We start from the raw sequence: 20,639 nt of genomic DNA, 5'->3' as shown, positions 1-20,639 counted from the left end.
CCTAACCACCCCCCTGGTGGTGTATATTGTACTGTAACTATACCTAACCCTACTCTCACACAGAACCCTCCCTGTGCCTAACCTTAACCACCCCCTTGGTGGTGCCTAACCCTAAGACCCCCCTGGTGGTGCCTAACCCTAAGACCCCCCAGTGGTGCCTAACCCTAACCTTGACAGTGTTACATTAAATCCATTCACCGCTTTGCAGTTAAATAACGTCTGCAGTTTGGCTTATGTAGGGCGCTATTGATAAATAACGTTAGTGTGTGCCACTATTGATAAATAACGTTAGTGTGTGCCACTATTGATAAATAACGTTAGTGTGTGCCACTATTGATAAATAACGTTACTGTGTGCCACTATTGATAAATAACGTTAGTGTGTGTCACTATTGATAAATAAAGTTACTGTGTGCCATTTTTCTTCTTTTTCCCTGTGCGCCATTATTATGCAGTACTAACGATAAATAGCGATAAGCGTATCTTTTTAATGCGGTGCCATTTTTATGCATAGGCGCTGGGCGCCATTATTCACTGATCCCGTTAGGCATGACACCATAAGAGCATGGAAGGATGGGCAGCGGGCTAGACTGGTGATGTTTTAAAGAGAAACTCCAACCAAGAATTGAACTTTATCCCAATCAGTAGCTGATACCCCCTTTTACATGAGAAATAGAATGATTTTCACAAACAGACCATCAGGGGGCGCTGTGTGACTGATTTACTGCTGAAACCACTCCCACTAGAGGCTCTGAATACCGCGGTACTCCTGGCAAACTGCCACAATGTAACAATGTTCACAGACAGGAAATGGCTGTTTAGAGCTGTCTAACAGCCAGAACAGCTAGAAACAGCTACATAACCTGCCCACAGTAACAATGTCACCATGTAATAAATGTCAGAATGTGAATCTGGGAGAGGAAAGATTTTACAATGAGCAAACACTGACTAAATCATTTATACATAATTATGGTAAAAAATGAAGCACTTTTTTACTACATTATTTTCACTGGAGTTCCTCTTTAAATTGCATTTGTTCCAGTTAAGATTTGCTTTTAAGGATCTGCCACAACATTTAACGGAATCAAATGTTAAACTGTTTTTTGTTTTCTTTTTTTTTTTTTTTTATTTCATCCTGGAAAACTGGCTCCTCCTTATGCAGAAATAAATAGCATTCTCTTCCTGTCTGAACACCTACCCAGAAACCCCGTGAAAGCAGCTTGACTCTCATAAGCCTTTCTATTGGCCAGTAAGCCAGCTGGATATTCCAATCCATTCTGAAAAAAGTCCAGTCCAGTTCCTCTTAATATTGGCATCTAACATGTGAGGTCCTGCACAGCCAGCGTCTGTCCACCTGGGGATATCATACACGCAAATATATAGGAAATACTTATAGCAATGCATTTCATTCTATCTTTTTCTATCAGACTTGATTAGCCCTTCATCAGCTTCAATAGAGTTAAGTCTCGTTTGAGATAAGTGCTCTGCCTTTGACTTCAGTTAGCAGAACTTGTTGTGCTGTAAATTCTTGGGATGCTTTGAGCTCTTTCTCTAGCAGAAAATATAGAAACTGAAAGCAGAAGTCTTCTGTTATTGTCTCACACTGTCCCCTAGTGACAAGTGGCCATAAAGACACATTACTGCAGTACTAATTAGTAGCAAGAAAATGAAACAAATAAGAAATAAAAAAAAATTGCCAAAATAAATTGGCCTGGAGCACTTGCATGCCTCTTAATAAACTGGCTGCTAAAGGGTTAAAGGGAACCTAAACTGAGAAGGATTTGGATTTTTCCTTTTAAAATAACACTGGTTGCCTGACTCCTGCTGATCCTGTGTCTCTAATAATTTTAGCAACAGCCCCTCAACAAGCATGCAGATCAGGTGCTCTGACTGAAGTCAGACTGGATTAGCTGCATGCTTGTTTCAGGTGTGTGATTCAGCTACTACTGCAGCCAAAGAGATCAGCAGGACTGCCAGGCAAATGGTTTTACTGCATTCTGCTACATGTCCCTACAGGGCCTCTTTACTGTATTCTGCTATATGTCACTACAGGGCCTCTTTACTGCATTCTGTTATATGTCACTACAGGGCCTCTTTACTGTATTCTGCTATATGTCACTACAGGGCCTCTTTACTGCATTCTGCTATATGTCACTACAGGGCCTCTTTACTGCATTCTGCTATATGTCACTACAGGGCCTCTTTACTGCATTCTACTATATGTCACTACAGGGCCTCTTTACTGCATTCTGTTATATGTCACTACAGGGCCTCTTTACTGTATTCTGCTATATGTCACTACAGGGCCTCTTTACTGCATTCTGCTATATGTCACTACAGGGCCTCTTTACTGCATTCTGCTATATGTCACTACAGGGCCTCTTTACTGCATTCCGCTATATGTCACTACAAGGCCTCTTTACTGCTTTCTGCTTTATGTCACTACAGGGCCTTTTTCCTGCATTCTGCTATATGTCACTACAGGGTCTCTTTACTGCATTCTGCTCTATGTCACTACAGGGCATCTTTAATGCATTCTGCTATACGTCACTACAGGGCCTCTCTACTGCATTCTGCTATATGTCACTACAGAGGCTCTTTACTGCATTCTGCTATATGTCACTACAGGGCCTCTTTACTGCATTCTGCTATATGTCACTACAGGGCTTCTTTACTGCACTCTGCTATATGTCACTACAGGGCCTCTTTACTGCATTCTGCTCTATGTCACTACAGGGCCTCTTTACTGCATTCTGCTCTATGTCACTACAGGGCCTCTTTACTGGATTCTGCTATATGTCACTACAGGGCCTCTTTACTGCATTCTGCTATATGTCACTACAGGGCCTCTTTACTGCATTCTGCTATGTGTCACTACAGGGCCTCTTTACTGCATTCTGCTATATGTCACTACAGGGCCTCTTTACTGCATTCTGCTATATGTCACTACAGGGCCTCTTTACTGCATTCTACTATACGTCACTATAGGGCCTCTTTACTGCATTCTGCTATGTGTCACTACAGGGCCTCTTTACTGCATTCTGCTATATGTCACTACAGGGCTTCTTTACTGCATTCTGCTATATGTCACTACAGGGCCTCTTTACTGCATTCTACTATACGTCACTACAGGGCCTCTTTACTGCATTCTGCTATGTGTCACTACAGGGCCTATTTACTGCATTCTGCTATATGTCACTACAGGGCCTCTTTACTGCATTCTACTACATGTTACTACAGGGCCTCTTTACTGCATTCTGCTATATGTCACTACAGGGCCTTTACTGCCTTCTGCTATATGTTACTACAGGGCCTCTTTACTGCATTCTGCTATATGTCACTACAGGGCCTCTTTACTGCATTCTGCTATATGTCACTACAGGGGCTCTTTACTGCATTCTGCTATATGTCACTACAGGGCCTCTTTACTGTATTCTGCTATATGTCACTACAGGGCCTCTTTACTGCATTCTGCTATATGTCACTACAGGGCCTCTTTACTGCATTCTACTATATGTCACTACAGGGCCTCTTTACTGCATTCTGCTATATGTCACTACAGGGCCTCTTTACTGCATTCTGCTATATGTCACTACAGGGCCTCTTTACTGCATTCTACTACATGTCACTACAGGGACTCTTTAATCTCCTGCAGAACAAACAGCAGGCCTGAGAATATTCACTTTATCATCTACATGACAATCCTGCCTGAAGGGTGATGAATGTAGCACAATCAGTGACAAAGGACCAGCCTTTTATTATCAGAAACAAAGTGCAGTTCCCTCACAAAGGCTCTACTTGCAGGGAAAACACTTTCTCTTTGGCCTTCAGTCTGGTCAGACCTGGTCAGCAAGTTCTCTGGAAAGTCACCTTAAGCTGCACTCAGTAGATTTTTCATTTTATCGCAGCCTGTAAACACTAATCTCAGGCGGGAAAGTCCAGCTGACTTCTGCCAGTCTTACAGATCGCTGGGCAGCAGCACCTCTCATCATCGCCAGTCTGGGAGAGGCTGACTACAGGCGATTGCTGGACAATAAACTTCTTCTACACCTGAAATAGAACGTGTTACATTCTGAAAACACACAGATTGTTTACAGTGCTGTAGCAATAGGGGAAGTAAGGGTTGTGCTCGCACTGGGGCCTCTGGACCAGAGGGGCCCATTGGGGAGCCTCCTTCATCCATCTTATTAGCTTTTAATTTATGCTATGCTGGTAATGAACACCTCTATATGTGCATTGCATAGTGGTAATCCTTAAAGTGTAACTGTCAGGCTTAAAATCAATTCTTTATTTGTATCTGGTAAACAAGTAAGAAGGATGCTAACCAGGCAATCCAAAAGTTAAAATCACTATTACTTTCCTTGGTGTTGCTAAATGATCATTCCCCAGTTTACCTGACTCTTATTTGGTGCATTGCCGCACAAAGGAAGTTGCAGGGCATGCTGGGCTGTCCTTTTTTGCTTCTCTACTTTTCCTTAGACTTAACTAATGCAGCCTGATTGGTTGAAGCCTCTTTCCCTCCTGTTTTCCCCTCCCACACCTCTGTTCCTCTCTGATTGGCCAATATTTCTCATGCTGAGACAATGTACTTTCTATAGTGGAAGGCGGGCGATGCATACACAATCAGGCAGAGGAGAGTAAGGGAGGAAATGACATCAGGATTCGCTTCAAAATAGCCACAGTTAAAATGGGAAATGCTAAGATGGATTTTCTCTTTATTTGCTGTAGAAAAATCACTAGAATCAAAATCACAATATGTTTTTTTTTCTGAGATAGTATGGCTGACAGCACCTCTTTAACAAACTATTTCCTTACTCTGATTACACCTTTCTGACACTGCAGTGTACTTGGTAGGTTTTGGGACCCTATATAGAGTTCTTGGGTCCCCATGAAAAAAAATGCACTAGGGCCCTTAGTTATGCCGCTGGTTGTTTAGTATAAATTATAGGTAATACTTTTGGCACTGTGTTTTCAGATTTTAAACTATCTTATAGCTCTGCTTGGCTGCAGCTTTGCACCTGCCCATACAGCTATACAACCTCTGCACATGCTGGTTTCTTGTTCAGAAAGCAAGGTCCTAAAATCTCACTTCTTGTGAACTTCAAGTCTTCAGCCAGCATAGTGATCGACACAAACTTTTCCCCCTTGCATCTCCACCCCACCTCCTACTAGAGCATACAAGTCACACTGGCCCTCAGAGCCATTAAATTTGGCCCCCAAGTGTTTTCCTCACTTTGCATTATGTTTGGCACACTCTAGACCACCAGGGAAGCTATATTGGAGGTGAAGTCCTAGATCACCAGGGAAGCTACATGGGGGAGGTGGGGAAAAGCACTAAACACTAGAGAACTGTATAGGGGAGGGCGGGGGCCTCTAGACACCAGGGAACTATATAGGAGTTGGAGGGGGGGGGGGGGCTCTAGACACCAGGGAACTGTATAGGAGTTGGAGGGGGGCCATTAGACACCTGGTAAGTTTATCAGGAAAGAAGGTGGGCAGTAGACACTGAGGTTGGCCCACGACTAGGTCCCAGTTTACAATTTTGGCCCACTTTGTATTTGAGTTTGACACCCCTGCTCTAGAGTGTAACCTCACAAGGGCAGGATCCACCCCCTTGCATCTCCACCCACCCCTTCCTAGATTGTAACCTCACAATTGCAGGATCCTCCCCCTATCATCCTGGGAGGTGAAGATATCTCTTCACCTCCCAACAGACCAGAGGGGTCTTCCTCTGGTCTCCTGGGGTGGTCCTTTGGTCTGCTGGGGTGGTCCTCTGGTCTGCTGGGGTGGTCCTCTGGTCTGCTGGGGTGGTCCGACCACTGGTCTGCTGCATTCAGAATCTCATTAAGCAGTAGTGAGTGAGGCATGAGCATCTCCCCAGTGGTGTCTGGCAGCCTCTGCAGAGTCTAGTGAGAACAGACTTGTCATTACACGTTATTGGAATCCAGCCCAGACATACTGAGAGCTGAACAATCCTTTTATGTAGCTGGAGGTGCGGTATAAACCTGTGCAGCATAGAAAGGAGGCCTGATAGCAGACTTCATGCTTCAAATATAAACCTTCTGTCTTAAGAAGTCAAAATTATATTTAATATATATACAGGTGAAACTCGAAAAATTAGAATATGGTACAAAAGTCCATTTATTTCAGTCATTCAGTTTAAAAGGTGAAATGAATCTATGAAATAGACTCATTACACGCAAGCGAGATATTTCAAGCCTTTATTTGTTATAATGTTGGTGATTATGGCTTACAGCTTATTATGGGAACTCCAAAATCACAATCTCAGCCCATTACAATATTGTGCAAATTTTTGTTCAATATTCTTCTGTTAGCCTCTAATCAGCTAATTCATCCAAAACACCTGCAAAGGATTCCTATTTCATGTATTCGTTTCACCTTTTAAGCTGAATGACTGAAATAAATGGATTTTTGAACAATATTTAAATTTTTCGAGTTTCACCTGTATATGTTTTGCTCGCCTCCCCATGCCTGCGCATTAAAGAGACTCTTTAACAAAATTTTGAGCCTTATTTTTTCTATTCTATAAGTTCCTATACCTGTTCTGATGTGGTCTGTCTTACTGCAGCTTTTCCTACTTGCACTGTCTCTGTAATAAATCGTATCTTCTTTCCTCTGTCGTGTCTGTCGGCAAGAGGCTGGAATGTGTGGAATGTGCAGCACTGCTTGTCATTGGCAGAAGCTTTACACACCCCCTCCAAGCTCTGCATGAGTCACACAGTAAGCTGTTCTCAGCCTATGATACTCTGGTTAGAAGCCAGTCATTTGTTTGTAAACACTGCCTAAAACTAGCAATTACAAGCCAGGATTGCAGCAGGGAGTGGCAGAAACAGCACAGAGGGGCACAGGGGAACATAAGGAATAGAATGGTATGCTTTTTATTGTAAGAATATTAGAGTACAGATTCTCTTTAAGCCAGCTATTTGGTGATCGGTCAAGGTGAACTTCTCTGATCAATTTCTCCCAAAAAAATGAATGGTCTAGGATAGATTGTAATTTATTTCTATTTAAAAACTCAATCAATTTCATATTTTTTCGATCATTTTCTTCACAATTGTGTGAAAATTGATCACAAGTGTGTGATACATTGATTAAATATCTGAAAAATTTGTTTTTTTTTAATCAATGTTAATTCTCAAATTAAAAAAAAAAATGAACCAATTTAACCAATTTCCTTCTTTTTTATACATAAATCATTGATTGTACAGAAAAACTTAAAAAAATTAATTTTCCGATAAACACCTGTTGGAGAGATCAGGTACAAAAACCGATTGCTTTATTTGAGTATTCTTTTTTTTTTTTTTAATTTTGAAAAAAATCATTTTACAAGTGTATGGTATATGGGTTCAATTCTTTAAAAAAAAATCGATCGTATTTCTCTTGGTGAAAAATGTATTTGTCTATCTCCACAGACAAACAACTCCCTCCCCCCCCCCCCCCCCCCCATAGGACATGCTGCACATTGGGAAGCCCACCAGAATGTCCCTACAGCACAGCAATCATTGCTGAACTATCAGCTGAAACAATAACAAAAGCAATCATAATCCAGATCTTAGAAGAATGTTTTGGACAACCGAAGTGAATGTGTACTTGTGCTACACAATACTCTGACTCCCTCTAGTGGACTACAGAGGAAGAACAAGCAAGAAATTGTACAAATGATACTTTTTAGAGATTTACTAGACTTGTGATGGGTACACACCACATAAAAGTCATTCACAACGGCCTATTATGACCGCTTTGGCCGACAATCAATCAATCATTGAGGTTAATCTGCTGAACCACAACTATGAAATTCCTGCGACCCTCTAGAATGTCTATTTTCACTGCACAATTGTTTTTGTGACCTGCAAGCAGTGGAGCTAAGGAGCTATGGGGCCCGGTGCAAGTTTTACATGGGCCCCTCGCCCAGGCACTCTATACATAACAATTGATACAGCGCCCCAAAACCTGCAAAGGATTTCCAGTGTCAGAGGTGCAAAAAGGGGATGGAAACAGTTTGTTAATGAGACCTATGTAAAGCATCTATAGAAGTGATTATTACAAGCACAGGGCCAATAGAGAGCTAATATTGTGCTGGAGGGAGGGCCCCAATGTGGTCGCTACCTCTGCGACCCCTATTGCTACTCCACTGCCTGCAAGATCTGATGGATGGTTATTTAGATCAAATGTGACCCTCAAAGTAGGAGCAACAAAATATGTTGTACTACATGTACCCAGAATCCCAGCATTACAGTAGTAACTGTGCATCTACATGAAGAGGTTCGGCCTTTTGGTTTACAGGAAGTACTGTAGGTGTAAGACATGAAGAGGTGTGGCCTTTTAGTTCACAGGAAGTAGGTTTAAACCATGAAGAGGTGTGGCCTTTTGGTTCACAGGAAGTAGGTGTAAGACACAAAGAGGTGTGGCCTTTTGTTTCACAGGAAGTAGGTATAAGACCACATCTCTGCAAGCAGGAAATAGCAGGACTACAGCCTGAAGAGGACCACAGTGGCAGCAACCAAAGCTATACAGAACATTTTGAAAAATTTGATTGTAAAGTAGTACTATCATTTTACATTAACCAACAAGATTAGTTTCAGAATTTTGGGTTTAGTTGGGCCTCAAATACAATTTTTAGTAAACAAATTATATTAATTTATATGGCAATCCTTAGGGGGCTGTGCAGAAGACCTTTGCTTGCCCTGGTTCCTCTGTGGACACCCATGGCTGGTGATTCCCGGCAGGGGCGTAACTAGGCCCCACCGGGCCCCCCTGCAGATTTTCAGAGCGGGCCCCCCCCCCCCCTGGGGCCCGCTCGGAGTTTTGTGGGTGGGAAGTGACGTCAGCCGCGAGAGCGAGAAGTCTCCGATGGAACGCACGGAAGCAGGTATGTATCTGCCCGCCGCTGCCCACCACAGCCCCACACACTTACGAGCTGGAGGGGAGCACAGAGGGGAGAGCCCCGAGGTGAGGGAGAGGGGGGAACTACCCCTCTCCCCGCCGACTGTGGGCAAGGCTTTCCCCTCATGCTGCCACCCCTCCAGCACCCACAAAACGGCCCCGAGCGGGCCCCAGGGGGGGGGCCGGGCCCCCCCGCGGGCGCAGGGGCTGCAGGGCCTATTGCTACGCCCCTGATTCCCGGGATTTTGGTTGAAGTTACTGCTGGAATACACAGAAAACTGTAAGAAAATTCACTTATTTATGTTTCCAGTCAGCTCGTGACCTCTGTGCAGGAAACAAACATGAGGAAAAGTGCCAAAATGTTTTCTTATTTTCATGTGATGAATGAAGTATTTTCCTTGCATGATTCGAGGTGTGAAAAAAGCTCTGTCATTTAGGGAAAAGGTCTCTTTCTCCGCTGAAACACAGGCTAAATATAACCTGCTTCTGTGTCACGGTGGTAACTTGCCACCTTTGTTTTAGGTACATCCAGAACTGAAGGCAGGCGAGGTGACATGTAAAGCAACACATGATACATTAGCCTGGGAGTCTGGCATTACCCCGGCCCACTATAAATCATGAAGCAAAATTTAAGTAAACCCCAAATGAACCTCACATGACCCCAGCTCAAACTCATATCTATATTAAGAATAAGAAGACATTTTTGGCCCTACAGATCCATAGGCATGAGGTTAATCTGTGGAAGCTGATGAATGCCACTCAAACAAGTACACTGTATGACCACTACCTGGATGGACTAAAAATTGAGATGACCATATCGGAAGGTGACTGACAGGGCAAGAGGCCACTAACATGAGCAGGTGGATAGTCTACTGGTTAAGGACACTACTTTTGACATAGAAGACTAGCATTTGAATCCTGGCAATTTGGAGTCTTGGGCTCTAGACCTGATAGACCACTGGCCAGGGGCGTCTCTAGCCATTTTGTCACTCCAGGCGAGAAATCCTGTGGCACCCCCCCCCCCCCTCCCCGTGATTGCCCCCAGTCCCATACCCCGCACCCCTCATGGTGAACACCACTCCTGTGGTGAACCCCACCCCCAAGACCCCCGAAAATCATAATGCAGCAGCGTTTCACCAGAAAATGTACTTATTGCGGCATGGGTTCACCAGAAAATAGTTGTTATGCAGCAGAGCGTTTCACCATAAAATATACTTTTTGCGGCATGCACTCACACACACCACACACAGTACACACACACACACTATACACACACACACAGTGTACACACACACACACACACACACACACAGTACACACACTGCACACAACATACACACTATACACAGTACACACACACACACACACTAGACATGCACAGCACAGTACACACACTATATACACACACACACACACACACACACACACACACACACACACACACACACACACACACACAGTACACACACTGCACACAACATACACACACACACACAGTACACACACTGCACACAACATACACGCTATACACAGTACACACACACACACTTTAGACACGCACAGCACAGTACACACACACACACACACACACACACACACACACAGTACACACACTGCACACAACATACACACACACACACAGTACACACACTGCACACAACACACACACACACACACACACACACACACACACACACACACACACACACACACACACACACACACACACACACACACAGAGAGCACACTATACACAGCACACAGTAGACATACACTATACACATACAGAGATAGGAGGAGTGGAGTGAGACTGAGAATAGCCTGAGATGGAGCAGTTTATCTGTATTGCAGTCCCACATTACACAGAGACTAGTTGCTGGTAATAGGACTGCTGTCCCTGCCAATCTCTTACACAAGTCAGCAAGCAGCCCTCCTGGAGTCTAGGGACTGTCAAAACTTTTCAACCTGTTTAAGACCTTATCTGCACATGCAGTCATTATAACAATGGAGAGAGACCAGACAGATTTTTTCCCACTGACCCTCCAGACGAGTTCTACATCATGCTGTGTATATTTACCAGCTAGCCTGCCCTCTAATTGCACTTTTATCAGCTAGCCTAGTATTTTACATTGCCTTACATCAACAAACCTGAATACAGCAGACACAGGACCAACCCTAAATCATTGAATGAAAGGCGGCCTGGGGGGAAGTCAATGCCTGGCTGCTACACAGTCTCTACATCCATGCAGTTAGCAGTAGCAGAGAGAGAGGGACTGAATTCTCAGGAGTTGGACTCAGGAGCTGATGATGCTGTACTCCTCGGATCCCTGACTAGGATGAGTGCCTTCTCTCACTGACTCATTCATTACTGTGGTTCTTTGAATCATTGAGCTGAAGTCCAGTCAGCCCCGCTGCTGCTGTGTAAACTGACACCTGAGTCAGCTGAGAGGCATTTCTTCTCTCACTACTCAGTGCAGAAGCGCCCTTGCCTCTTCCTGTCGCCTTAGGCGAAAATTTATAGCTGCCTAATGGCTCGGACGCCTCTGCCACTGGCCTCACACGCAGTATGTTTTAGTGTGTTAAAGTGAACCCGAAGCAACACTAAAGTAAAAAAAAACCCACATACTTACCCAAGGCTTACCACATCCTCCTCCAGGCCACTGTGGAGGTGTGTCCATACTCGCGCAGGCACAGTACAGCCACGCTTGTGAAGTGGAGCGTGGTCACAATCAGAAATCCGACAAACTCTTGTTGTATATGTCCTGGAGGTCCATGCGCAGTAATGGTTGGGGGCCAGGAAGATAAGGAAGGCCTCTGCAGGAGCCAGAAGCTTCATTCTTTGTAGGTAAGTATCTGTTTTCTAACCTTAGTTTCACCTCGGGTACATGATATTAAGCATTCTAGCTTTTATTTTCGTGCTCAGGTCATTTAGTGCTTGTCTGTTTTATACCCACCAATTTCCTGCTCATTCTCTTCTCCGATTCTTCAATCTGCAGGAAGAATTGTCCGTTGGATCCGTAACTCATCGATATTCGAGGGAGTTTCTTTAAGCATGTGTGGTCACACAGTTCTTCTGCGGAAACATACTGTGCGCAATGACAGCTGCAGAGAAGAGACAGACAGGCTGAAGATGGAAAGCTAAACCGGCCGAGGCCCATAAAACGCGTGAGTATTAGCCCCTCCCCTAAGGATACGTGTTTATTCGCAGCATAAGAGACAGGCTGAAGATGGAATGATGAACAGGCCGAGGCCCATGAAACATGTTAGTATTAGCCCCTCCCCTCTGGCCCATGAAACGTGTGAGTATTAGCCCCTGAAACGTGTGAGTATTAGCTCCTCCCCTCTGGCCCATGAATTGTGTGAGCATTAGCTTCCTCCCCTCTGGCCCCTGAAATGTGAGTATTAGCCCCTCCTCTCTGGCCCCTGAAACGTGTGAGTATTAGCCCCTCCCCTCTGGCCCATGAAATGTGTGAGTATTAGCCTCCTCCCCTCTGGCCCATGAAATGTGTGAGTATTAGCCTCCTCCCCTCTAGCCCATGAAATGTGTGAGTATTAGCCCCTCCCCTCTGACCCATGAAATGTGTGAGTATTAGCCTCCTCCCCTCTGGCCCATGAAACATGTGAGTATTAGCCCCTCCCCTCTGGCCCATAAAACGTATGAGTATTAGCCCCTCCCCTCTTGCCCATGAAATGTGTGAGTATTAGCCTCCTCCCCTCCGGCCCATAAAACGAGTGAGTATTAGCCTACTCCCCTATGCATAGGTGTTTAATGGCAGCATAAGAGACAGACAGGCTGAAGATGGAAAGCTGTACAGGCCGAGGCCCATGAAATGCGTGAGTATTAGCCCCTCCCCTATGGATACGTGCTTAATGGCAGCATGTCAAATGTAACGTACAGTGCATGCAGCAGGAGATGTGCTGGACAGCAAGTCTCATATATATACTATCAGCAATACCAATACTCTATAACATGCACTATAAATTACTTTTGGTAATAATCTGATATATCTGACAGGTTTCGGACTAGTCCATTTCCTCATTTGGATTTTCGGGTCCTTATTTAACTACAAAAGCACTTACACACTGGCGTAACAATAGCTTCTGCTTAACCTGCCGTGGCAGGGGGGCCTGGAGGCTAAGGGGCCTGACAGTGGCAGCTCTTCTGCTTAACCTGCCGTGGCAGGGGGGCCTGGAGGCTAAGGGGCCTGCCAGTGGCAGCTCTTTGTGCGCGCTCGCTCCCACCTCCCGATCTCCTCTTCTCCCCCCTGCACCTGTGAGACTGTGCAGAGCAGCGGCAGCTGTAGCAGAGCGTATACTTTACCTAATTCTGCTGGGACAGGTCCTCTTCACTACTCCGTGTAGACACGCCGTGCAGCCTATTAGCTTGCGACTTCCTATCACATGACATGCAGCGTCAGGAGAGGCACAAGCTGATAGGCTGCACGTCGCAGCTACAGTAGTGAACAGGACCTCCATGACCACATTTTGCTGGGGGGCCCGGGCTGTGCAAGTCTTGCCCCTGCACTTATTGACAGTTGCTCAGTCCAACTGCCAAAATAGGGTTGAAATAAGTAGTAAGGCTGGCCCTCATCTGTGTATAGATCCTTTACAGGGAATGCTTTTGTACAGAAATAAAGGTAATACTGAGGATCTCTCATGCTGTTGTTAATATATATTGTGGTTACTGTCCTTTATTATTATTATTATTATTATTTAGTATTTATATAGCGCCGACATATTACGCAGCGCTGTACAGTGTATGTATACATCTTGTCACTAACTGTCCCTCAAAGGAGCTCACAATCTAATCCCTACCATTGCCATATGTCTATATTATGAAGTGTAAGTACTGTAGTCTAGGGCCAATTTTAGAGGGAGCCAATTAACTTATCTGTATGTTTTTGGAATGTGGGAGGAAACCGGAGTGCCCGGAGGAAACCCACGCAGACACGGAGAGAACATACAGTACAGTCCATGTAGCTGGTGTTCCACTATACCCATATAATCTATGTTGCAATAAGTACTGGACTTTATGTAATATATCAAAAAAATTGTGCAAAAATGCAGTGTCTCAAAGATAGTACAAAAACTTTATTGATACAAAACACACAACTTGACATGAAAAAATCTGTGTAACTTGAATAAAGAGGCTCAATAATGGCGTATTCAAATTGTTTGGCTGGCAGAAAAAAGGGCCATATTAGTAGAATTGGCATAATGGTTCAATTGGGCAATTGCGCAATTTTTTTTGATATATTACATAAAGTCCAGTACTTATTGCAACATAGATCTCTCATGCTGTGACAGCAACATAGGAAAAAATAATTAATAGTGCATTTTACTTTCTGAAGAAATTTACATTTTATATGCAAGTATTTAAAATTTTACAATTTTTTCTTGATCATGGTCCTTAACCTTCCAGGCGGTAACCCCGAACATAGTTCGGGGTAAGCCGCGCAGGAGGTTTTCTCAGGCCCTGCTGGGCTGATTTGCTTAATGTTTTTTTTGCTGAACGCAGCTAGCACTTTGCTAGCTGCGTCAGCACACCGATCGCCGCCGGCCCGCGCTCGATCGCCGCTATCCGCTCCGCCGCGCCACCCCCCCCCAGACCCCGTGCGCTGCCTGGCCAATTAGTGCCAGGCAGCGCTGAGGGGTGGATCGTGACTCCCAAAGACGTCACCGCCATGGTGACGGGGGAAGCCCTCCAGGAAATCCCGTTCTTTGAACGGGATTTCCTGATCGGAGATCGCCGAAGGCGTTTGAAGCGGGCGGGGGGATGCCGCTGAGCAGCGGCTATCATGTAGGGATGATACATGATTTAAAAAAAAAAAAAGAAAAAACTGCTGCGCTGCCTCCTGGTGGAAAACATTAGACCGCCAGGAGGGTTAAATGGAGGGTTCACGGAGTTATAGAAATACTAATCCACTTACCTGGGGCTTCCTCCAGCCCGTGGCAGGCAGGACGTTCCCTCGACGCCGCTCCGGAGGCTCCCGGTCTTCTCCCGTGGCTCACCCGACCTGGCCAAGCCGGCTTCCTGGTCGGGCTCTTGTGAGCTCCAACGTGCGTCTCACGCGGTCGAGCTGACATCATCGGACGTCCTCCAGGCTGTACTGCGCAGGCACAGTAGTTCTGCGCCTGCCCAGTACAGTCCATAGGACGTCCGATGACGTCAACGCGACCACGTGAGACGCACGTTGCAGCGCACAAGAACCCGACCAGGAAGCCAACCTGGCCAGGTCGAGTGAGCCACCGGAGAAGACCGGGAGCCTCTGGAACGGCGTTGAGGGCACGTCCTGCCTGCCACGGGCTGGAGGAAGCCCCAGGTAAGTGGATTAGTATTTTTATTTTTTTAACCAACTCCGTGGATATTTCTTTCAAAGTGAACCAGAGACGAAGCACCCTCATGAATTTTACCATATACATCAGTGGGAACATTAGAGAAAACACCTACCCTGCTCTCTGTTTCATCCTTCACTGCTCAGCCTGCTTGTTATCAGCCCTGATAAAATCCCTGACTGAGCATTCAGTCTGGCTTCGCTCAGGAATCATTATAGCGGAGTCTGTCTTCTCTGATGTCTTTACAAGCCCAAGCCTGCCCCCTTCTGGCTCTGCTCTCCTGTTCTGTATATTTGCAGCATCACAGAGAGCTGTGAGGAGATGGGAGGAGCTGCTAATGTGAGAGTATATTGAAAAACGTTTTTTTGTATCTATATTTGTTAGTCATAAGAGGTTGTTAGAAATGGTGATTTCATTTTGCACACAGCCCACTAAATAATATGCTTTTCTGATGAACTATGTTTTCATGGAATTTTAGTAAAAAAAACAAAAAAACGGCACACCAGAGCAGTAAAAATACCAGGTATAGTATTTATTTTGTAAAATCTATCGGGGATATGTTTATTTTGTGCCAAAGCACTCATCTCTGGTTTCCAGTGCCTGCTGCAGAAGTGAACCCAAGTAAAACTTCAGTTTTTTAAAGATTTCCATAAATTGTAATTAAGAATTCTTTGTCCATAAAGGTTATCATGCTGGGGCCAATCTTTTAGAGCAGAGAGGAATTTCTGAGTTTAGTGCCAGTTTAAACAATCATCAGTGATTTTGGGGTAACAGAAATTATGTAGCTTAAAGTAAACATGAGCCATATACATACCTGGGGCTTCCTCCATCCTCCTTGAGGCTTAATGCTCCCTCACTGTCCTCCTCCACCCCTGAATCTTCTGCAACTGGCCCTGAAAAGTCCTCCAGTTGGGGCCAGTCAGCACAAGCGCAGTCCGGCCGTGCGCGCTCCCCTGTTGTGCTCCTGTGTATGGGAGCGTTCTGCCCCTGCCCAGTAGTACTGCACAGGTGCAGAATTGTTGCAGATCCAGGGGGTGGAGGACGACAGCAAGGGAGCGATAAGCAGTAGGGGGCTGGAGGAAGCCCCAGGTAGGTATAATTGTCTCCCCCACACACCTTGCATCTCAGGTTTATTTTAAGACAGAGACTGAGGTCACTAAGTAAGTTATAAAGTCCTTACATCCTGAGTTCAGCGCTGAGCTCGCCCCCTAGTGGCCCGCAGAATGGGGTGCAGTCGTACTGCTCCGGGGAGACACACTTCCGCGTTGCTGCCAGGCGCACCTCCTCTCCGATGCAGCGTTCCTCCACCTGCAGAGAAAGCATTCACTCGCTAATACCTGCCCTAGCTAAGTGGTGAGAGCAACACTGGGGACAGAAGGGGACACACATGAGAGAAAGAAGGAGATACACATGGGAGACAGAAGGGGATACATGGGAAACAGAAGGGGATATATGGGGGACAGAAGGGGACAGACTGGGGACATAAGGGGATACATACATATGGGAGACTGAAGGGAACATATGGGGGCTAAAAGGGGATGCAACCCTAGTGTCGACTTCTGCTGATGACGAGAGGCCAAACGGTGGACAGAGGAGGCTAAGGGGGGGGGGGGGGGGGATTGGGACAGAGGAGGTCAAACGGGGGACAGAAAAGGGCACACTGGGGACAGAAGGGAACACATGGGGGACAGAAGGAGACACACTGGGGACAGAAGGGGACACACTGGGGACAGAAGGGGAGACTATGAGGAACAGAAGGAGACACACTGGGGACAGAAGGGGACACATGGGAGACAGAAGGGGACTCACTGGGGAGAGAAGGGGAGACAATGAGGACACATGGGGCCAGAAGGGGACACATAAGGAGACCATTATTGAGGGAAAACATCTACAAGACACTCCTGGACCATGGACGTACCAGGTTTAGTTTATATTTTTTTCCCATGGTCTTTGCCCTCTAAAGGTGCATCTTATATTCCGGAGCATCTTATACTCTGAAAAATATGGTATTTACAGTGTGCACCAAGTGAGCTCCACTGTGGACTAGGGGTTTGATATACAATTTTGCTTTATCCACAACATACTAAAAAAAAGTTTTCTTGTAACTTTTCCACTTTAAACAAAGTCCCTATTGTTCACTTCTGTCAGCTTACAATCTGAATACGACAGTGAGGAGGTGATTGGGCTGTAGCTGGGTCATTGCACACACGTATTCATTGATGAGTCAGCATGAGTCTATGGAACTACAAACCACACTAGACAAAAACAAGGACTCCCACAATGGGTTATTATTTGTACTAGGCCACGGTACCTGCGGTTGGCAGTCCTGATCACTACTGCTGTCGGATCTCTGCTGCTGGCGGTTTTCGTAGAAGACAAAACCAGCCTGACAGATACAAGAACCATCTGATTCCTGAAAGGAACGGTTCCGCCCGCGACACTCACAGCTTCGCGCACCTAAAGAACGATACAAGAAAATAAGTAGGATATCGGTGGTTACCAATAGACAAGCATGTGACGTCAATCAGCATCTTCTATGTACAGGAGCCAAACATGGATGTTATTTTATTCCAGAACAAACCCAAACCCACAACTTAGCATACAACGTATCATAATACCCACAACTCATATAACTCCCACTTTTGTGGTAGGAAACAAAAGCAATCCTTCAAGTAATGCAAATATTTCTACAACTATTTATAGACAGTGGGATGTCCTAAGGCATTCGGGATCTTGATATATTCCAAATTGTCAAAAGCTTTGGGATGCCATTCCATTTACATAAACCTTAATAACCTCCCCTTCTTGATTCATAGGCTCAGGGCTGAATTTAAGCCAAGGCCGCCTAGGCCATGGCCTAGGGCACCAAAAGATCAAGGGCAGGTGGGCAGCAAGCTATACAAGGGAGAAGGGTCACCAGGCTATCTATACTGGAGAGAGAACGGTCAAAAAGCTATCTATACGGAAGAGGGGAGGGTCATTTGGCTTCTTATACTAGGGAAAGGGGGAATCATCATGATACCTTCTCTAGAGGGAAGGGGGCGGGGGTCATCAGTGTATCTAAAATAGAGGAGGGGGAGGGTCATCTGGCTACCTATACTGGAAGGAAGGGTCAACAGGCTACCGATACTGATGATAGGGGGAAGGGTCTTCTGACTATCTATACCAGGTATGTCAAACCGGTCCTACGAGGGCCGAGCTCCTCACACATTTTTGACACAGCTCAAATGAATTGATGGGTCTGAATCAGGAAAGGCGCGGTCCATCAGGTAGAACACATTCCTTTCTTTCTCAGTCCATCCTAAACACTGGCGTGGATCTGGCCCTCCAGGCCTGGCGTTTGACACATGTGATCTATACTGAAGGGTGGCAGCTGCTGACAGTGGCCTTGGGCGGGAAAGAGTACAAATCCAGCCCTGCATAGGCTTTGATATGGAGCTGCCCCACCATTTGCAGCTAGAACAGCTTCAGCACTTCTGGGAGGGATTTCCACAAGGTTTGGGAGTATGTTTATGGGATCACTTGCCCACTCTTGTGAGGTCAGGGAGGGAATGTTGGAAAAGAAGGCCTGGGCTGGCAGTCTCCATGCTTAACTCTTTCTTATCCATGTTTTTTAGACTTTGGTGTGTAGTCATGATGGAACTGGAAGAGGCCATCTACAAACTGTTTCCACAATGTTGGGAAAGTGGAATTATCCAAAATACCCTGGTTAGGGATGGTCGGAAATGTCAATTTCTGATTCAGCAGAAATTCCGATTTCCGCCAATGCCGATTACCGATTTCACGGATTTCCGAACGGTTCCCGATTTCCGAGTAGTGGGGTTTTTTTGGTCTTTTTTTGCATTCTCTGATTGGCCAAATACTTTCCAGTTGTTTCTGCATTCTATGATTGGTCCATTTATTTCGAGTTCTGTGTTTGGGCTAAAATTACCGAATTACGGTAATGCAGTATTTCTGCAGAAATCCGATTTTCGAGTTCCGATCGGAAATTCAGATTTCTGATCGGAAATTCAGAAATTTCAATTCCGCGAAATCCGGTATCCCAAAACATTCAGAGCTCCTTCCACTGGAAGTAATGGGTCAAGCTCAACCATAACCCCTGAGAAATAGAAATAACTCCACACTATAATCTCCCTTAGGGCCCGTTTCCGCTTGTGCCGCATGCGTCAACGCGTGGCGGCACTTCCGGGGCCGCAGGAACGCAGTCGATCCCAGTAGCCGTGCCATGCACAGCTATGGGATTTGCAGCCTCCTGCGCGAAAACTGTGGGCAGTGTCGGCGAATCGCTAGGGTAAGCGATTCGGCCGGCACCGCCATAGTTTCCTATGGTAGAGTTTCCACGTGCGATTTGCCTGCGGAGAAACTCTGCGGATTCGGAGCGGTTTCCGCTGCAGTGGAAAGGGGCCCTAAACCAAATTTTAAACTTTGGACAATGCAGTCCTGCAAAAACTGTTCTCCTTGCATCTGCCGACACAAGACTCATCTTTTGGGTTGTCAGAAAAGTGTGACTTACCACTCCAGAGAACATATCATTCTCCACCACCCTGGAGACCAGTGTCTCTGTTCTTTACATCAGGGTTTCTTAACTCAGTCCTCAAGTATCAAGTATGTAGGCCATAGAAAGTTTGAAAGTCTGCAGCTAATAACTCTTCAGAGAGTTGTGCTCCTCATTATAACCCTACTCTGTGATTTTACATGGCCTTTTAATCCCAGTTGGTTCCACTTTGTTATAATACCATTAACAGTTGATCATGGACTACTTTGTAGCCAGGAACTATTACAAATGGGCTAATTGCTCAGGTGGCATCTTATCATATAACCACAGTGGAATTCACTGAGCTTCTGAAGGCAACCTATTCTTTCATCAATGTTTGGAGACATAGTCTGCGTGCTTCGGTGCTAGATGTTGTACACTTGAGGTCTTGTGGTCAAGAATTGTGTAGAATACCTAAATTCAACACTATAGTGCATAACATTATGGCTCGTATGCAATTTACTTTCTTTTTCCTCAATTTTCCATAACTCATAGCTGTTCTTTTAGGGTGTGACAGTCCCTCTTTGGGAACCAGATCCCTCTGTCCCTCTTTTGTCCTCATTTGTCCCTCTTTCAAGACAGATGAACAGATTTGTGTTAAAAGATGTATTTTTGCTACTGAAAAATGTGTTTAATTGACTCTAAACTTTATTCCTCTCCTGGGGAGATGCAACCAAGTCAGGACTACAATATATTTGATATGTACTTCATGCTACCTTAATTTGCTTTTTGACGTTAACTTGAGCTCAAGACTGCTATGTACATATGTCTATCATCATTGGAAAGAAAGAACTCTTGCGCTCGCTGCTGGATATAGACAAGATATCTCAATTGTACTTTTGTTTTTTGTATTGTTATGGTGTCGG

At 45.3% G+C, this 20,639-nt stretch overlaps 1 protein-coding gene across 1 annotated transcript in view; it reads right to left on the bottom strand.

The window, feature by feature from the left end:
- Positions 1–20,639, bottom strand: part of LOC137522016 (neurogenic locus notch homolog protein 1-like) — a 102,863-nt gene that overhangs the window by 22,389 nt on the left and 59,835 nt on the right. Inside the window, exons 14-16 of the mRNA XM_068242034.1 lie at positions 17,551–17,696; positions 16,420–16,547; positions 11,858–12,005 (exon numbers count right to left, since the gene is read on the bottom strand). Of these exons, the coding sequence (XP_068098135.1) occupies positions 11,858–12,005; positions 16,420–16,547; positions 17,551–17,696 (422 nt within the window). The remainder of the gene's footprint in view (positions 1–11,857; positions 12,006–16,419; positions 16,548–17,550; positions 17,697–20,639) is intronic.

This window comes from Hyperolius riggenbachi, chromosome 6 (assembly GCF_040937935.1).
Source record: "Hyperolius riggenbachi isolate aHypRig1 chromosome 6, aHypRig1.pri, whole genome shotgun sequence".
NCBI lineage: Eukaryota > Metazoa > Chordata > Amphibia > Anura > Hyperoliidae > Hyperolius > Hyperolius riggenbachi.
Note: the sequence above shows the minus strand (reverse complement) of the source record. Positions and strands in the feature narration are given on the sequence as shown.